Here is an 18510-nt window from a genome sequence, read left to right on the forward strand (position 1 = left end):
ATAAAGTTCAAAATACCAAAACATAATCTTTAAAAAAAAAAAATGCTTGTTTTGTCTGTCACAATAATATGCAACACAGACAAACAGGGATTGCTCAAATTTTAGAAGCTGCAATAGAGGGAGCATAAGGGTCATACACACATCACGTGTAGGTGAAAGGCATTGGAAAACAACCGTCATTGAAAGAGGGAAATAAAAAACACAAAAAAGGAAATAAAATCTAAAAAAGGGATGTGACCGGGATAAAAATATCTTACACAAGCAAAATGTCTTGCTTTGTAGCTTAATAATTTACTTTGACTGTAATAGAATGAATGCTATTTTGTGCCACTTTGTAATAAGTCACCCTTTATAAAGGGTCTGTGAGTTGGAACAAATGGCTTTATCAGTGGCTTATAAATTATTAACTATACTTTATAGATCTTCTTAAAGTCATTAATCAGAAAAACCTTTGTGTTGCCATGGTTGTGAAAAATTCCTTTAATTTACCTCCAACCTAACCTTAACTCTATCAGTTCTAGCTCTTTGACTCATCAGTACGACCATCTAACTATAAATCGTATGTGTAGACTTGATAGATTATTAGAAAGTGGGAGACCCACAAGCTTATACAAACATATATAGAGCCACTTATAAAGGGTGAATGCTTATTGTTTTACCTGAACACACTGAAACTGTTTTTCAAGTGTGGCTGATTTATGGGTGTGTCTGAAAATCATGAACACCTGGTCCACCTAAAAACTACCTGGGATAAATTAGAAGTTGGGAAAGGTTTCAGGAAGAGGTTGAGCTCAGGCCTTATGAGATCCACATCCAGCTGGAAAATCATGGAAGCTGAAACTGTGGCAAAGCACACGGGCAATTACAGCCTGACTAAACACACATCACATCATCAACCCAAACCACTCAAAGTGAAAATGTACCCTCATCCCTTCCCAACCTCATTTGCCATCAGCCACAACCAACTGCTGCTTACACACCCCCGGGCCTGCTGATTGGGCTGATCTTACTGATTAGGCTTTAAGAAACATGTGGGAATCTCGCCTTGTAGCTTACCAAGATTACACTCAACCAGTCATGTCGCTCTGCCCTATTACCACAATAAGCATCTGCAATAAGAAATGCCTGAGAAATTGCAGTTAAACCTCATGGGCACTGGTGGGAGAAAAAAGAAGGAAAAAAAACATACATTAAAAGCACACTGTTGGCTTGGGTTGAACCAGTCTTATCTGAGCAACATTCAGCCGTTGCCACATGTTTCTCTCTTCCACTCGTAGATGTGATTACTCAAAATATGTTCGACAGTAATCGCCCATGTGAATCACATAAATATGCCTGACAAGTTGTTCAGCTGCATTAAAGAAGAAACAGCAGGACTCAGTGCTGACCACCAGCGGTAGCACGGCGAGAAGCAACGTGAACCAACAGGGTTGATCTCATGGTTGTCTGACATTTGAGCTTTTACTCCAGTTGTTATCAACGTTGGTTTTACTTTTGATTTTGGCTATGTGGATTTCTTGTAGTAGCCTAATAATTTGGTAAGTTACATTCAAATGGAGTAAGCCATTGATATGACAATAGCTGATTAGCTGTTGAGTTTCTATTACTTTGTCCAACAAGGTCTACGTAGACTGCAATTATTAGTTCCACTTTCACTCTATCTATCTATCTATCTATTGGCTGCTAGCAGATGACGCGGTCGTTACGTGTCAACCAATAAATTAAAACGACTCTCCTCGTTTTTCAGAGAGAGAGAGCGAGCGAGAGACGTTGAAAAAGTAGAGGTCGCGCTGCATCTTGGGTACATAACTCCATGGTGATGCAGTGAGCCTGTTGTGTAGACTGGAAACCAAAGTAAAGTAAACGGGGGAGGGTCGGCTACGGGGGGGCTTTCAGTGAGTTACAATGCGTCTTTCAGGGTGTTGAACGGTCTCGGTAAACGATGAGCCAACTTTACCGGTCAACACGAAGGGGAATGAGCCACTCTTGAACCCCGAAAACAAGTCCTTCTTGGCGGGGGAGAGAGAGAATGCAGAAGCCGAGAGACCTGCTCGCTGTTGTCGGCTTGACTGGGAAATGGTAGCGTACTGTAGGAACCGCACTTGGAAGGAACATGGTCGAGAGGAGCAGCAAATTCTTGTTGATCGTCGTCGGATCCGTGTGTTTTATGCTGATTCTCTATCAGTACGTAGCTCCCGGGGTGATCAATTTCGGCTCTCCGCACGGTTATTTCACGGAAGAAGACGAGGGGGACATCTTCCCCACTCCGGACCCCCACTACGTTAAGAAATACTACTTCCCCGTCAGAGACCTAGAGAGGACGATTGATTTCCAAATCAAAGGGGAGGACGTGATTGTGTTTTTGCACATCCAGAAGACCGGGGGGACTACCTTCGGCAGGCACCTGGTCCAGAATGTACGTCTGGAGGTCCCCTGCGACTGCAGACCGGGCCAGAAGAAGTGTACCTGCTACCGGCCGAACCGCAAGGAGACCTGGCTCTTCTCCCGGTTCTCCACCGGCTGGAGCTGCGGCTTGCACGCCGACTGGACCGAGCTCACCAACTGTGTGCCAGGGGTCCTCAACAAGAAGGAGAACAAACAGAAAAATCTAAGGTAAAACTGTCTCATGTTTGGTTAGTTGTCTGTAGATTATGAAGAATTTTCAAGTGTGAGGTTGAGGAAATAACGCAGTCAAACATTGTGAAGCCAGCTATAGTAAGTCCTAGACACAATTTTGAGGAATATATTACTGAATTCTGTTTTTAAAATAGCTTAACGTTACTATCTTATTATGTGTCATTTTAAAATAACATTACAGTGATGCCACAGTAGATAAAAATGTACCTGAAGGTACCATAAGGTCATTGTAAACTCACAGAGCTGTAAGTTGTGTTAATGTAGGATTAGATGTCACGATCTAATCACGCTCAACTAAAATGTAAATCAATGTGTTATACAAACATAACATAACATTGTCTCCTGTTGACAGTTCTACTTCTTACACCACTTTATCTGGATTACAAAACATCCTTTAATACAGGCGTCTTCCTCTGGAGAGACAATTATAATAGACATTATCTTACAGTCCGTTTTAGAGCATTTCTTCACACAAAATATCAAAATGTACGCAGCTATTTTTGGTCCAGTATATAAGCTACACCACATAAATATAGTAGTAAGTGTAACCAGAGAGGATAATGCATAACAGAAGGTCATATAATTGTGTCATAACAAAATAAACCTCAAAGGTGTTTCTCTTCACCGAGTGGGTCAGTGTTATGGTATAGTTTAAAGTAAAAGAAGAATGTCCGGGATGGTGTGCATCTTCCTGAGACAGTAGATTGATAATAGATGCTTGCTGGGAGACAAATGTGGACATTGAGCTGCCACAAATGCAACAGGAGCTCTCTCAACAGTAACAATTGTTGATAGGTGCCAATATCAGGGTGCCCTCCCATGCTGGGATTCAGCTAAATTTATTTCAGGCTTGGGGGTGGGGGGGGGGCTGTAATACATCCAGCCAGGCAACATTTCCACTCAATAATAATAATCCCTTGCATTGATTGTGAGGTATCCCGACACGACACACATTGTTATTAAGTTATCTTGTAACCCATTTCTTCTCTGCGCCTCTCGACTGTTGTTGCCAACATATTGCATCCCTCACCCAGACGTATCGACGGCTGTATCAACTTCCCATTTCACTGCGCCCTTGTGGTTTAAGGGTATGCTTGTTCAATGAGTTATGTGTCTTTGTATTGCCTTGGCATGTTCAATATTTTATTTTGGCTATGGGTGATCAATAGGACAGGGGGAGGGGTGGTGTTTTTCTCATCTGTCTGGCAGCCAGGCGCATGGCGATGTCAGGACGGCTGCTCTGCTTCCCATGGCTGCTCAAACTGGGGATCAGAGTTGCAGGCTGGGCAGAGTTGGGCTGGGTCGGTAGGGGGGGGGAGAGGGGAACCCTGCGGGGGTTTGGCTCCGCTCTAATCCGGGTGATTATTACTGCTGGGACACACACACACACACACACACACACACACACATACTAGCGCTGGTATTTGCTGCTGGCGTCAGTCCTGACTCCCGTGGTTTCCCCTGGTCAGAGGTGATAACGTGTTCGACCGTTCTGCATGGCGAGCTGAGATATCACAGTGGAAGCAGGATAAACAGCCTTTCATCACATTGTGAGCACGGTTTTAAAGCCTGAACTTGCATGTTTTTGTGTGTCTGTCTGAGTGTGTCTGTCTCTGTGTGCACCTGAAGAGGCCATGGAAGCAGAAAGAGACAGGAAGCCAGCGCAAATGAGCGGTCTAGGTATACATGCACGGGAGAGGAGAGGATCTCTTGCCTCTGGTGTAATCGGCTATCCTATCACTTCTGACAGGGAACCAAGGCACTACAAGTTTAATAGCACCCTGAAGAAAAACAATGCTTCTCCATATTACATGCAGCTCTACTTCCACAGGGAAGTGAAGTGAATCGCTGCAATGAGGAGCGTTGAAGAGAAACTGGAATAACACTTTCCCTTCCTGTTTTTGTTCATTTTTCGGTGTCATTGACTGCTTTCCCGTGTGTGTGTGTGTGTGTGTGTGTGTATCCCTCATTGTTTGCCTCTCTTGTATCACTGTGGTAATGCTTGTTTAGGGACATTGGTCTTAAAGGCAGTAGCAGTGTGGCGGAGAGGCCAGAGAAAGTGTGATTAAGATCATCTGTGTTTACAGAACAGCGGTGAGATTGTCTTGGTGCAGTGTCGTGCACATGACTTTAAAATCAGCTGTGCACATTGTCAGCGTGGTGGAGATAAACAGTCTTTAGCCCTAGCCAGTGTTTTTTTTGTGTCTGACACACCTTGTACCTGCACACTTGTGGAGGAAGTGCTTTGGAGCTGCATTGTTAACTGTGGGAAACAGAAAACCGTTGTAGGAATATTTGACAAGACAGCAGTTCTAGTGTTGGGATCCAGCATCTCTCTGCAGCTGTCTTCTTATCCGGCTGTCAAGTGAATTTTACACAAACGTTTTTAATGCTGCAAAAATAAAATGTGAATTAGGACCATTTCCATCAGCTGGATTCAAGCACATTAATATGCCTTCCTGATGTCAGAAAACACATCCACATAGGGCAAAAACATGAAAACCGACAAATAGATTTAAGAATTTAAAGTTTGTAATTTACATTTACTGTCATTCTTCTGAATGCTCTCATTTGATCATGAAAACAAATATGTGCCAATGTTTAGGCCTGCAATAAATATTTCCCTTATTGGTTAGCCGTGCCAGCAGGATGCAAGAAAATTGCAGAGCCTATGTTGACATATTTAAATTGGTTATTTTATCTAACACTCCGAAAGACACCAATATATTCAAAAATGTTCCGTTTGCTATTGTAGAACACCTAAAATCCTATTCACATTTGAAAACTCGGAACCACAAAATGTCAAAATAAATGACTTGAATTGATTAGTATTTTTTCCGCTTTACTTGTTGTGGTATTGTACAGCCGAGTATAATGACTACGCGAGCACAGTAGTTGCTATTTAAAAGACCGAGAGACAGCCAGGTCTACATTTATGGCTTTTTCTTTGTGTACAAAGCCACAATCGAAGTCTTTAGTATTGATAGAACAACATTTGCCAGGCCCTGTTGTCATGGCTGTATGATGTATTGATTCTACAGATACCGCGTGTCGCACAGTTTCTTCAAAATGTTTGTGCTTCAAGAGAGCATACAAACGTTTTCGAGACATTGAAGGAATTGGATTGAATACGGTGGGTTTTCAAATTCAGTATATATCATAAATTGTGGGAGAGAAAATGCCCCGATGGATTAGGCTCAGTTTGGTCTGGTGACAGATGTGTCAGCTTTAGAGGGAGGCACATTAGGCTGCAGCAAGCGGCCGTGAGATGAATGGCTCCTAATAGGAGAGACAGGTCCGTCTTTGATTGGAGATGAGATTGAGATGAACAGTGGCATTGTGGGAGAAAATGACTCTCATACTCGGCTGAGTGCGACTCACGGTGGATATGTCGTTTCCCACCCCTTATATCACTTTAAATGTTCTTCAGTGGTCCCATGGGACAATTTAATACACACAACTACATACATAGTAGAACACACACTAATGAGTGTGTGAAACTAAACAGACACAGCCCCTAATGAAAGGCCTTGATGTGGGGCTTTTAATTGGCTAAGGAGGTATCTACCACTTTACTCAAATTATAGCCACACTTTCAGACGGAGGATACCATCTGTCCTGTGCATGTGTGTTTGTGCACACATCGTGTGTGTGTGTGTGTGTGTGTGTTTAATCCTAGTGTGTCATAGAGCGTTTTTAGTAAGCGAAGTGATGGGGCTAATTTTACTGCCTCTACTTGGCCCTCTCAAATCACTCCCTGTTTTTTCTCTCCATCTCTTTCTTTCCCGCCTCCTCTTTATCCCCTCCTCTGAAACACTTTCTCTCCCTCTCTTTCCGTCCTTTCCTGCATCCTTCCCTCCATGATGGTGTCACTCTCTAATCAAACAGCAGGCTTGCTTTCCGCTTGGTGGCTTTATGGCCGGGGGCTCACTCTCTATCTCTCTCCTTCACTTTTCTCTCTCTCTCCTCTTTCCTCCTCTCTCCATCTCTGCCCACTCGTCTTTCTTTCTCTCCTTTGCCGTCGTCTCCCTCTCCCTCCGAGCGTGACTACCGCATTAGAGGAAATGTCTTTTCATGGAAGAGTTACTGCAATTTCCAAAATGGCTGCTTGGCCTAATGGACAACTGCCTTGGTTTTAATGAATGATTACATGTATGAGTATGAGGAACAGGGGAGGGAAAGGACAAGGGGGGCACGGAGAAGGGAGGAGGATATGGAGGTGATGAAGAGTCATAAGAGGAAGAGGATGAGATGAATGTGGGACAAGAGGAGAGCTGTCAGGCAATGATTGAAAAGATAAAAGTAGAGGGTGAACGCGTTTAGTTTCATTGCTGTCAATTAGCACGGTTGTCAAGCACTGGGCATTACTCTTCTTTCAATAGGTCTGTTTCACATTCACAGCACAAATCACTGCACTCTAAGCTGGCTCTATGTGTATGTGTGTGTGTGTGTGTGTGTGTGTGTGCGTGGCGTGAGAGCGGATGCGTGTGCATGTGGTAGCTCAGCATGGTGCCATCAGCCAGCCAGCACAACCCAGAATCCAGATGAACTCCAGGAAGCTACAGAGACAGCCCTGGCTGATTGGCATATAGCAAAATATGTGTGTGTGTGTATGTGTGTGCATGCCCATGTCTAAATGAGTGCACACACACACTCATGCGGAGCCAGGCAGGTTGGTGTTAATCCAATCTGATTAGTCGGGTTTAAGCGCTGGCGGCCAGGCCCTCCAAAGCCGGTTATGTCCACTCATCCTGGGCCTGCGCATACTGAACTAATTAGAACTATGTGTATTCAAGTTGACACCTGTTTATCAAACATGAAATGATTATTTTAGTGGACTACTTTTTTGAGGACAGAATGTGTAAAATGTATCTATTTACATTTTAGCCCTTTGGTTGTAGATAGAAGTGTTGTTTTCGACGTGGTTTCAAGAATAAACTCACAAATGCGGTTATTAACGGTACCACATTTGTTTGTCGCTCACTCAAACGATATTCTAACTTTGTATTTAATGTTGGTCTCAAATATAACACTAGATCAGCACACCAACAGCAGATAATGCAGTCGAGCAAGTGGTTCTTCACGTTTTGTGCTCTGCCCTTCACAATATAAGGATGGTCAACTCACACTCAATCTCACACATAAAAGAGTGTGATATACGCCCGATGTGTTTTCCTCTCCAGAAGCTTGAGGCATGTGTTGACAGGCCTCTCTCAGCTACACCGCTGCTTACCCTCGAATACAAGAGTTCAATACAGGTACAGCTCAAGAGGGTATGGGGATGCCTCTGTTGGGCCCCCGGCCACACACACAGTGCTTTCAGTTGGACTCCCTGTCATACCGGCCGCTTGCAGCCATTTGTCAGCAGGCAACTGTTTGGCTGTTGTTGCAAAATGGCCCGGTTAAGGCCAAGTGTTGAGAAAAAAGCTCATTATCAAAGTAAGGTATGGATTCTAGTTTTGTTTAGAAGGATGATTGAATCAACATAGGACCGGGCAATATATCAATTGTATACCAATATTGTGATATGAGACTAGAAATGGCCTTAGATTTTGGATTTCGTAATATGGGGAAATGACATAAGCGTTGTCTTTTCCTGATTTTCAAGGCTACCTTACAGTAAAGTGATGTACCTTTCAGATCTTACCAGACTGTTCTACCTGTTCTATTATTTTCCTTTTCCCAAGACATTATGTCCACAATATTGATGAATATTTATCTAAAATGTAAGTGTGAAGATATTTTGTTAAAACAGCAATTGTCAACCCTAGAATATCACCGCAATGTTGATATTAAAGTATTTGGTCAAGACTTTAAATCCACATTAAACTATCCGAAATACAAACCCCGTACGGTCAAGTTGAGGTAAGAGTGTTGCCGCCATCGATTAGCCCCAGCTGTTTCGCCTCAGTGCACATTTAAAGACGGGACACGACAAGGATCCGCCTGATCTGGTGGTCTGGAAAGGGTTATCTTTGCTCCGCCTGCAAGGCTTCATTATTGATTAGCTATTATGGATCGCAGAGGCTTTTTCATCGATTTGATAAAACTTGAATGACGCCGACATTGAGCAGAGCCTTTCCAGATCCGATCTGGCTGCATGCTTGACACAGAGGGCAGATGGGGAGAGCGAGCGGGAAAGAAAAGCAAGAGTGATGTGTTTCTTAATCATTACACAACCTCTGTGAGTCTCTGCGTGTCACTCTGTCTCTTCCACCCTCTGCCGCCGACTGTCAAATGTCAAACCCCCACCACCCGACACACACACACACACACCCCCACACACACCCCCCCACACACACACCAAAGTGATTCTTCGGCCCTGTGGACAAATAACCGTGCGGTGAATGATTAGCAGACATTTCTATGGCTGGTAATGAGGGGCGCTACGCTTCAGCAGCTCCGCCAACAGGATTACTCCCTATTGATTAGCCTAGCCTAGCATTAGCCTTGCTAGCAAAAAGCGACTGGGTGATTAGTGGGCCTTTCTAAAGTGGTTAATGAGTGGTGCAGAGGAATGCTGTGGCATGCTATCCATGAGAATGGGATTACAGGCTATTAATCAGACAAGAGGCTAGCTGAAGTCATTAGCTGGCCTCGCGGCAGAGTCAGTGCGTCTGTGGCTGATCCTAGTTCCTGGTTTCTAAATCCGGTTTGGCCTTGTCGGTTTCGTGTGCTCACTTGCTACACGAGTGTCTCTTTCTTTTAACACCCCCCGCCCCATGGTGCCCTATTCTTTGATGGCACTCCCTGTCTTTTCCCTGCTTCCCTTCTTCTTAGATGCAGAGGGACAGAGAGAGAGAGAGAGAGAGAAGACATCCCCAGGGACTGCTCTCTGCATCCATTAACAGCACTGTCTTTTCACATCCCTGAATGTGACAAGTCCAGACAGGATGTGACCCCAGAGCTCCTTCATGTCTCTCAGTTTGAGCGCCTCTCATTTTTTTTGTAAACAAACAAATAATTGCATCAATCTCCTGCATGTGTGTGTTTATGAATAAATGCATCCATTCATGAAGCTGATGTGTGTCCGTGGGAGCATTTTTGTATGTGTGAGAGCGAAGAGATGGCCAATGCAGGCATGTGAACGGAGAAGAGAGGCTGACAGGCGTACTAATTGAATTGTGGGGGAAATGCAAATCCCATACTGCGTCTTTGAATTAGGGGGAGGAGTTTTAACTGATTGGGACTGTCTTCTTTTTGGGAACACACACACAGTAAGCTAACCTTTACCAAATCCCCAAAACAGAATGAATGAGAGTATTGTGTCTGCATCCTTCCAAGCCTCACCAGGTCTTTTTTTCCTATCACTCCTCTCCGCTCTGCCCATCTTGCCATCCCTGCACTTCAGTGTCTTTTGTCTGTGTGCATGTGTGTGCGTCTGTGCATGTGAGTGCCCCACCAGAAGAGCTAAAGTGCTGATGCCATTCATGGAAAGAGAGCAAAGGACAAAAAACAGTGATTCTTGTTCTGCTACACTTGGTTTATCCGCTTTGCTGTAGGGCAGCTCTTCGTTTGTGCATTCAAGCAAGGGTTGCATGTGTCTGGGTTCTTGCCGTGTGAATGTGTGGCCTGTGGAGGGGCGGGGGGGGATTCAGACCTCCTATGTGCCAAAAATGCCAAAAACATGGCCTTGTCAAATGTTCAAGAGTGTCTAATAGGTTGCTGAGTCCAGGTTGCACTGTTGACAGGTAGGGTCAAATTCTGGATAGAGTTGGGCAAGCCTACTCCTGGACAGATGCAGTGTGGATAATATTTTAAGAAGATCAAACTGTGTAGTTCATATATCACCTTGGAAACAGTAGTTTCTTTACTGGTCAACTAATTGATTTTCTCTGGAGGTTTAAACTGCATCTCATTAAACACCATTTAGATATTCAGATTGAAAGCTGTAGAAAACGTATGAAGCGCGCCTAGAATTAATACCTTTTGGTAAAATTCAGTTTTTAGTTTTTGAGGTCTTTCTGACATTTCTATAAGATTTACCCACACTTGGTAAGATGACATTAAAAAGGCTGTTACTTAATATTTTTCTAAAGTTATTAGGACTTTTTGTCATTCTACTTATTGAAAAGGCTACAAAGTTATCCTTTTAATGGTAATAATGACAAATTGAACAACAAAAAGACACTGTCCACTGTCCCTACGCCACATAGTGTTCTGAACGCCTCTGTTCCAAGGTTGGATGTTTAATTGTCAGTGTTGTTACCAATGTGAATGTGAATTAGGCTCCTACGGAAGTTCCAGTTTTAAGTTTGCGCTCAAGTGGACCGTATTGCTTTTTTGGGGGGGGGGGGACACCATCTTTGGCTGAGCGTGAACAGTATGCAGAGGACATATTAACCAGACAGCTGCCGTGCGTTTTAGTTTGCCGTTTGGCCGATTAATGATAATTGACTTCAGCTGGCAAAATCGTTTACAACAGGGCTTCCACTAAACTTCTAGCACATATTGTTAAGAGATCGTTAATAATGTAATTAAACACGTGTGTGAAAACAAGTAATTGATCACCCCCCAACACACACACACACACACAATCTTTTGTGTAAGCAGCAGATTTGGAAAAATAAGGGTTAAATAAATATGTCTCCTTATCTGGATAACTCAACATGGTCCAATTGTTGAGTCAAACTTAACAGTAAAAAGTAGGACAGGCTTCTCCTGTAACGGCAGTAAAGATCAATTGAGGGAGTGCCTTTGCGCTGGATAAAGGTCAGTGTTAATGCTAATCCAGTGATACTATTCTTAGTGTCTCTTTGTCTCTTGCCGCTCTGCAGCCTCCTCTTAACCCACACACAGCCCTGTGGATCTGGGCCACGAGTAACCAGTTTTCACCTTTTTCTCCCTATATACTTAAAAATGTTGTACACCACCTCTGCTTCCCCTTCTCCTCTCCCTTTTGGTCCGTCAAAAAAAAAGTTACACTTCTCCATCCTCCTCGCCACCGCCCTGTCGTTTTGGGTTTCCCAGCGTGTGTCAGCTTCGTCCAGAGAGAGGAAGTGATGTGTCAGGAAGTGCTTTTATCTGCCAGTGATCTGATCTGATGTGAGATTGAGATAAACACACGAGGAGTGTAGTGTTCGCTCTTTTACCCTTGAGAACTGTACGATGGAGAAGCCCTCCTTGTTTTCGTGTGTGCCTGTGACTTGTTTTTTTATCTCTCGTGTGCACTGACAGAAAGATCTGGTGGTCTGGGGGTGATGTTCACTTGCATGTATTTACAATTACAAAGGGAATAGTAGAAAGTGGCTCCTTGAAACCCATTCAGCCCTTCAACTCCTTTGAAAACAATCTGCTCTCCTGTAAAACCTGATGAGAGAAGTTTGGGAAGTAGTCTTGCAACAGTGAAATCCTCAGATTGATTACAATATGCAATATGTCTGCAGACAGCCTTGTGTTGTTGTCTTTGAGGAAGATACTAAACCTCCACCTGCTCCTATTTTTTCTACTTTATGTGAGACTGTAAAATTGATGCAGATAAGTATATTAGATCACTTTCAAAAGCTCCTACGCACGGAGAGTACAGTGTTTGTACATTCATAGGACTAAAAGACTATAATGGCCCGATCTTACAACCAGCGCGGCGCAAAGCCCGACGCAACTGTCTTTGCTGTATGAAGACCGTCCAGCGCCCGCGTCGTTTAAATAGCAAATGCACCTGCGCCCATCTTTGCGCCCATGGGCGTACTGGTCTTACAGGGAGGTGTGTTCAGGTGAATTCTTGGCATATTGCTATCTTGAGGCAGCAGAAAGTGATTGTGCCATTGACTAATGAAAACCTGGTCTAAAGTCAATAGCAAAGCATTTCAATGTTATTTGAACAGCACATTAGTAAAATTTGCCTAGGCTTATGCACAGTGCACACACTTGCTTATGCTTGTTACACACACACACACACACACACACACACACACACACACACAAACACACACATGCAAAAGATTACATATAAAAATAATATGGTGCAAATCCGCCATCATAATAGCAAAGCACCTAGGTACAAACGCGGCTGGCTTTTAAACGGAATGGGAGATGACACTCTGATTGGTTTATTGCATGTTACGCCCAAAACACACCTATGACTTAATGAAGACCCTAAGTACAACACTTTTGAACCATGCACCTGGCGCACAGACCCCTTTTTTCCGCCGTCAAACCAGCAATAGGGGACTTGGACGTACCTGCGGCATGGCACGTGTCCGGAAAATGGACGAGGAAACAGGATTTCCTGGTTATGTGAAGTCATAAAATTAATGACAATTCAAAATAAAATCCCTATTATATATTAAAATACCATACACAATTAAATCGAAAACAATGCATTTTATATGGTTTATTGTGAAAAAAGGCAAGTCATGGCATCACCATGCAAGAGAGGGTTAATATGCATTTTATATTTGTACAACATGCTAACTGGCAACCCAGAATAGAATAGAATCCTATTCACAACGCTAAACTAGCGGTGGCGCTGCAGTTGTTGCACAAAACTAAAACAATGCATGCACTGAGACAAGGAGGCTCATAAATATGAGAGTTGACAGATTATCTAAAAATAACTCAATCTGAACATCGTTGTACTGTATGTCGTCGATGAGGTAACGTAATTGGCGAGAGGGCTGTCCTTTTATCCTAGCTAAATGACTCAACTGGGGGCTAGCGGTCCTTCGGACTGACAGGAGCCCTGCGCCGGTCGGTGCGTGTTGTTTCAAGTAGCGATACGAATTATGATAGTTATAGATCCATGAATTTGAAGGCCTATCAAAGAGGGCAATGCACTGCACTTTATACGGCAGGAATGATTTTATCTTCGGTTATAAATGATGGTAAACAGTAGACGTATAGCAATTACATAAAACATTTTTATAGCAGGAACGTACACTTGCATGTATTTGATCGGCGATGGCAGTGCCTTGCCGGATGACGTTGCATTGTGGTCTAGCAGAAGTTGAGCCAGGTTTAACTTGCTAGACGACCCTGTGTTTTGGTCACACGGAGATAAATCCAACCTGCAATGTCTTTTCCCTGTGATGGAAGGCAGACGGTTTCCAAAACTCCCACCTCCCCAAGGCCCCTCAAATGCTGATAACATGTGTCTGTGGTGGATAAATCCGTAAGCATCAGCTACCACACTGTCTATTAACAGCCTGAGATATTCAAATCATTCAGTTGTTTTTTATTTTTTTTTATTTGACTTGGCGGGGTATCTCCCTTTCTGTTTACTGGACAAATTAAACCAAAACAATGACTATCTAACAGCTGTCATCTAAATTTCATATTCTCTGCAGCAAAGAGGCACGAAGGCTGGTGTTTGTTCCCAGATAGCCAAGAGATTCTTGGTGGCAGCGCCAAGGTTTCCAACCAATATTAGGCCTACACCACCACTAAGGAGCTTTTTAAAGCACTGAGAAGCTTTCAGAGGTGGATCAAGGTCTGCCCAGACATGTTCCCTGAGTAAATTGTAGTTTTCTGTTTGAGTTGAGCTTTCTTTAACCAGGCAAGTCACTTCAAAACAAATCCTCATGTACGCGGACATCCTATTGAAGGCCCCTATTAAGGGGCAGGGAAGGAGTGGGATTGAGCTTGAAAAAAATAAGATTTTTAAGGTATACACATAAAAAAAGAACTACTATGGTTATAAGACTAAAAAGCTAATCATCTGCAGATGGTAACAGAAAACCAAAACAATGACTGCAATGTCTCAAAAAAAGCACAAAAAAAAAAGATAACCACCAAAAGTAAATAAATGAGGTGGGACTGTCAGGGTAATGTCTCTACTCTCCCGAATGCAATCTGTTTGCCTATTTGTGTCCATAGCAATTAAAGAGGGTGAGTAGAGGCAGATAAAAAGACCTTCAGACTGCCTCTGTAGTCCAGAAGGCATGTTCCACAAAGATTTCACTCCGTCATGTGTTGCGTGATGCATTCTTTTTGCATGTTGAGCGCCAAAACAATGCAAATACTCCAAGGCACTCATGCAAAAATGCAGACCACGCTCTCTTTCACACTCTCTCCTTCTGCCAGGCACATTCAGCCTCCGTCCGTCACTGACTTTATGGATGTTCACTGTTTGACGCCGTCCCTTGTTGAATATGCCACCCCGCCCCCTCTTACCCGTTTTTTCTTCTTTTTTTTTCTTCTTCTTCCTCCCTTCCTTTCTCTCTTCTCTCTCTGCCGTCTTTTGTCCGGCATCTCTTCACGCTTGACCAGCCTTGCTGTGACTCTTGACTTCAAAGAGCTACTTCATTCATCAGTCACTCATCAGAGAGAGAGGGCCATTCAGCGCTGCGCTAAAAGAGAGGGAGGGGACGGGGAGTGAGTGTATAAAAAAGAGGGTGAACAAGTGTATGAAAAGAGGGCACGAGAGAGAAAGAGGATCCGCTCTTGACCGCAGGGAACCTCGGGAGTCACAAAAGCAATGGAGGGACACACTCCAAAACATCTACACACCCATACAGCGTCACTTTCCACACTTACACACACAGTTTTTTGTTTTTTTGTCGTGTTGGTTGCGTGCAAATGCCTCATACGTTATCCCTTTCTCCTTTTTCTGTCTGTCTGTCTTCTCTCTGTCCCATCTTTCCTTCAGTCTTTTCACTTGAGCCGGCAGTACAAAGGAGTGTGGATGCCTGTTCCTTCCCGTAATCTGTGTGTGTGTGTGTGTGTGTGTGTGTGTGTGTGTGTGTGTGTGTGTGTGTGTGCGCGCGTAACTACGCAGCGGCCCCTCGCCAGTATTTCTAAATCTCTCCCTCAGTATTTTCCTCACCTTCGTGCTCACTGACATTCTCCCTCTTTATTTTTTTTTTTCATTCCTCTTTTTTTTTGAGGTGGCTGGCTTAGCTAGTTTACAGGTCAGTGGGAATTGCTATTGCTCCCCCTCTCAGCTGGAGTCTGGCTCCCACACACAGATATGCACATGTTTTTTTTTTTTGTTCATCTCTCTTTGTGAGTGTTTTTTTACGGATGTCACAAATGTGGTTGTGTGGTCTTGTATACACTGTTGCCTAACTTGTAAAGATGCAGTGCTTGTAGGTGTGCCAGGGTACTTTTCAACCGTCTTTCGCCTCTTCATTGTTCTGTCGTTTATTTGTTTTTCTCCCTCGAGTAATAAGTCATAACTGGAAGTCTGTCACGCTTTGTTTTTGTGGCTGTTCACTTTTTGTATGAGGGAGAGGAGATTTCTTTTATGACTCGACTTGTTTGTGTGGGGATGTATGTATGCTGTATGGATGGTCTCCTGCTTAACTAGCAGGTGATCATGTGCATAGCCAGCAAGAAAACTGGTTGGGTCAGATTTATCAGTTCCTCAGTAGGTATTTACATAGCATTAGAAAATTTGCTTTCATTTTGGCAACCGGGGACAGTTACCTGTTTTTTTCTCTTTTATAAAGAAAAGGTATATATTTTGACATTCTCGCAACTAAAACTGCAACTAATGATTATTTTTAAAGTTATTTTCTTTATTTAATTGTTCAAAAATGGTGAAAAACAATTTTTTTTTCCGACCAACAATCCCCAACTCAAGGAAGTTTAGTTTATCAACACGTAAGACAAAGAAAAGCAACCAATCCTCACAGCTGAGAAAATAGGTTACCTTTGGCATTTTTTTCTTGAAAAAAAGCTTTTAATAGCTAGTCAAAATTGTACACGATTCATTTTCAGTCAGCCGGTTAATTGACTTTTTGATTGAGTTCTACTCTCGACCTGTTTGTAGGTCAAATGGCAGATATTGTTTGGAGCGGATTTGAACTTTTGTATGTTTAAGAGACAAACATGCAGCTAACACTAATACTGAATTGCAGTTACAAGTGTGTTAGATGCACCTTGCCATGCAAAAACAGTGATTAATTCTACCTTTTTTTTAGGTTGTGTTGACACTCTCGCAGACACAACTCTGGTTATGTTTGAGCTGTATTTATGTAGTGGAAGTGTTGGACTACATCATATTTTACAACGTTTCTAAAAATGTCTCTCACTTATGTATGTAAATGGCAGCAGACAGATTTGTAGCCTAGAGAAACATATAAAGTCTTGTAATGATCTAATAAGCGTCAAACATGTCAACAAATTGCCAGTTTTTTGGCCTTTTTAAAGTTAGGGAAGACATAAAGTAGAGGAATTGCATTCACTGGGAATCCATTGAAAATCAAGCATTTGAATAGGTGTGTACACACACTGTCCTCATTAGGCAATGCTTCATTATCACGGGCACACACAAGCTGCCGCGTGCCAGTGAAAACCAACGGCTTTGAGAGAGCAGGTGTGGAGCCATACGTGAGTCACAGGTCTAATAAGACAAATTTGTATAAACGAACATTTCAACCTCTCCGGTGTCCAAAATAACATTGTGCACACCAGTTTTCAGAAAAGTGTCTGCACATACCCATGAATGTATGCCATCGTCAATGCCTAACCTATAGGTGGCAGTGTAACTAGGCGCTCAAGCCCACGTTGAGCCAATCAGAATCCCGAAAATAGCAATAATAGCAACAAATCACTTTCTCTCTCTTCTCTTCCTCAGTTCCTCGGCTGCCATACCTCTGTTTGTTACAATTTACGTGCGAACGGCCAAACAAAGATTTAAAAAATCTCCACTCTGGCCAGAGTTTTTTTTAATCCCGAGATTGACGTTCTTTTTGGCCTAGCAAACTTTGTAGTTTTTTTTCACATGTAAAGTGAAATTAGAAAAACTACAACACCATGGCGGATCTAGCTATACAGCAAACAAAACAGGCACGCTGCACACACTTGTTTGGGCTTGCGAGCCGGTCAAAGAGTAGTAACGTTTCGTTTTGAGTGGATGGCGAAATGGATGCCAATAAGTTGCCAAAGTGATCTGTGGGTTTTGTCGTTGTTAACTGAGCTGTCATCGCCGTACATCCAGTCTGAAGTACCACTTGATGGCCAAGCACACAGCTGATGCCTATTCTCCGCCCCCTCGTCAATGTATTTTTTTCACCCTTTAATTGATGGACAGTGTTACATTGTGTGAGAGATTATTTGCTCCAAGTGAGAATGCTACATGTGAATTGGAACACTACAGTGGGCTACATGCCAGCGTTGTTTTTCAGTATAAAAACATTTGCACAAAGCTAGCCGATCCTTTTTCGCATGTTGATAAGAGCATTAAAATGAGAAAAAATAATGGGACAATAAGAAATGAATGATTAATTGTAATTAAGCACTAGTGTAAACGTTTGTCAAAATAACCACGTACTAAAGCAGAGGAGGTGTAAATGAATGAAACCCCTACATTTTTTAGTTTTTGTTATTGTGATCACCAGAATGAGAGTGTGTGGATGTGTTTGATTGTCTACATTTAAGCTGCAGCTCATTCATAGCAATACATTAGCTTTCTAACTATTAATCAGTATACATCAGTGTGTGAATGACACACTCGATCCATTGTGGTGAGTCAGTAAGGTTCTTGTAAGCCTGCGAGTTAAGTAACGGGCCTGCCACGACATGCCTCAGCAACACATAGAAGCAAAGGGACATCAGCGTTACTGCAGGAAAACAATTGGGATGGAGGTAAGAAGACAGGGAAAGGGCTTAATGAAAGTGCTATGGAGAAGGAAAATTGAAGGGAGGGATAATTGCGTTCAAGAAGGCCAACGGACAGAGGCTCGGGAAAAATGAGAAAGGGAGTAAACAGTTGGAGTTCAAGGGAGTAAAAAGGTAGCAGAGGTAAAGTGTAACAAAAATGGAAGGAAAACAAGAGGGCAAGAAGGTGAGTGAAAGTATCTCTTCGTCTCCCCTCCTCCCCTAATGGAATGTTAATCAGCGTAAAGAGGGCAGCCCTTTTGGTGCGTGTTTGTGTGTGTGTGTGTGTGTGTGTGTGTGTGTGTGTGTGTGTGTGTGTGTGTGTGTGTGTGT

General features: G+C 43.0%; 1 protein-coding gene across 1 annotated transcript in view; it reads left to right on the forward strand.

Moving 5' to 3' along the window:
- The first annotated feature begins 1791 nt into the window (after positions 1 to 1791).
- The window catches only part of hs6st1a (heparan sulfate 6-O-sulfotransferase 1a), a 53636-nt gene continuing 36917 nt past the window's right edge, over positions 1792 to 18510 (forward strand). Inside the window, exon 1 of the mRNA XM_034858029.1 lies at positions 1792 to 2613. Coding sequence (XP_034713920.1) covers positions 2114 to 2613 — 500 coding nt within the window. The 5' untranslated portion in view covers positions 1792 to 2113. The remainder of the gene's footprint in view (positions 2614 to 18510) is intronic.

This window comes from Etheostoma cragini, chromosome 20 (assembly GCF_013103735.1).
Source record: "Etheostoma cragini isolate CJK2018 chromosome 20, CSU_Ecrag_1.0, whole genome shotgun sequence".
Classification (NCBI taxonomy): domain Eukaryota; kingdom Metazoa; phylum Chordata; class Actinopteri; order Perciformes; family Percidae; genus Etheostoma; species Etheostoma cragini.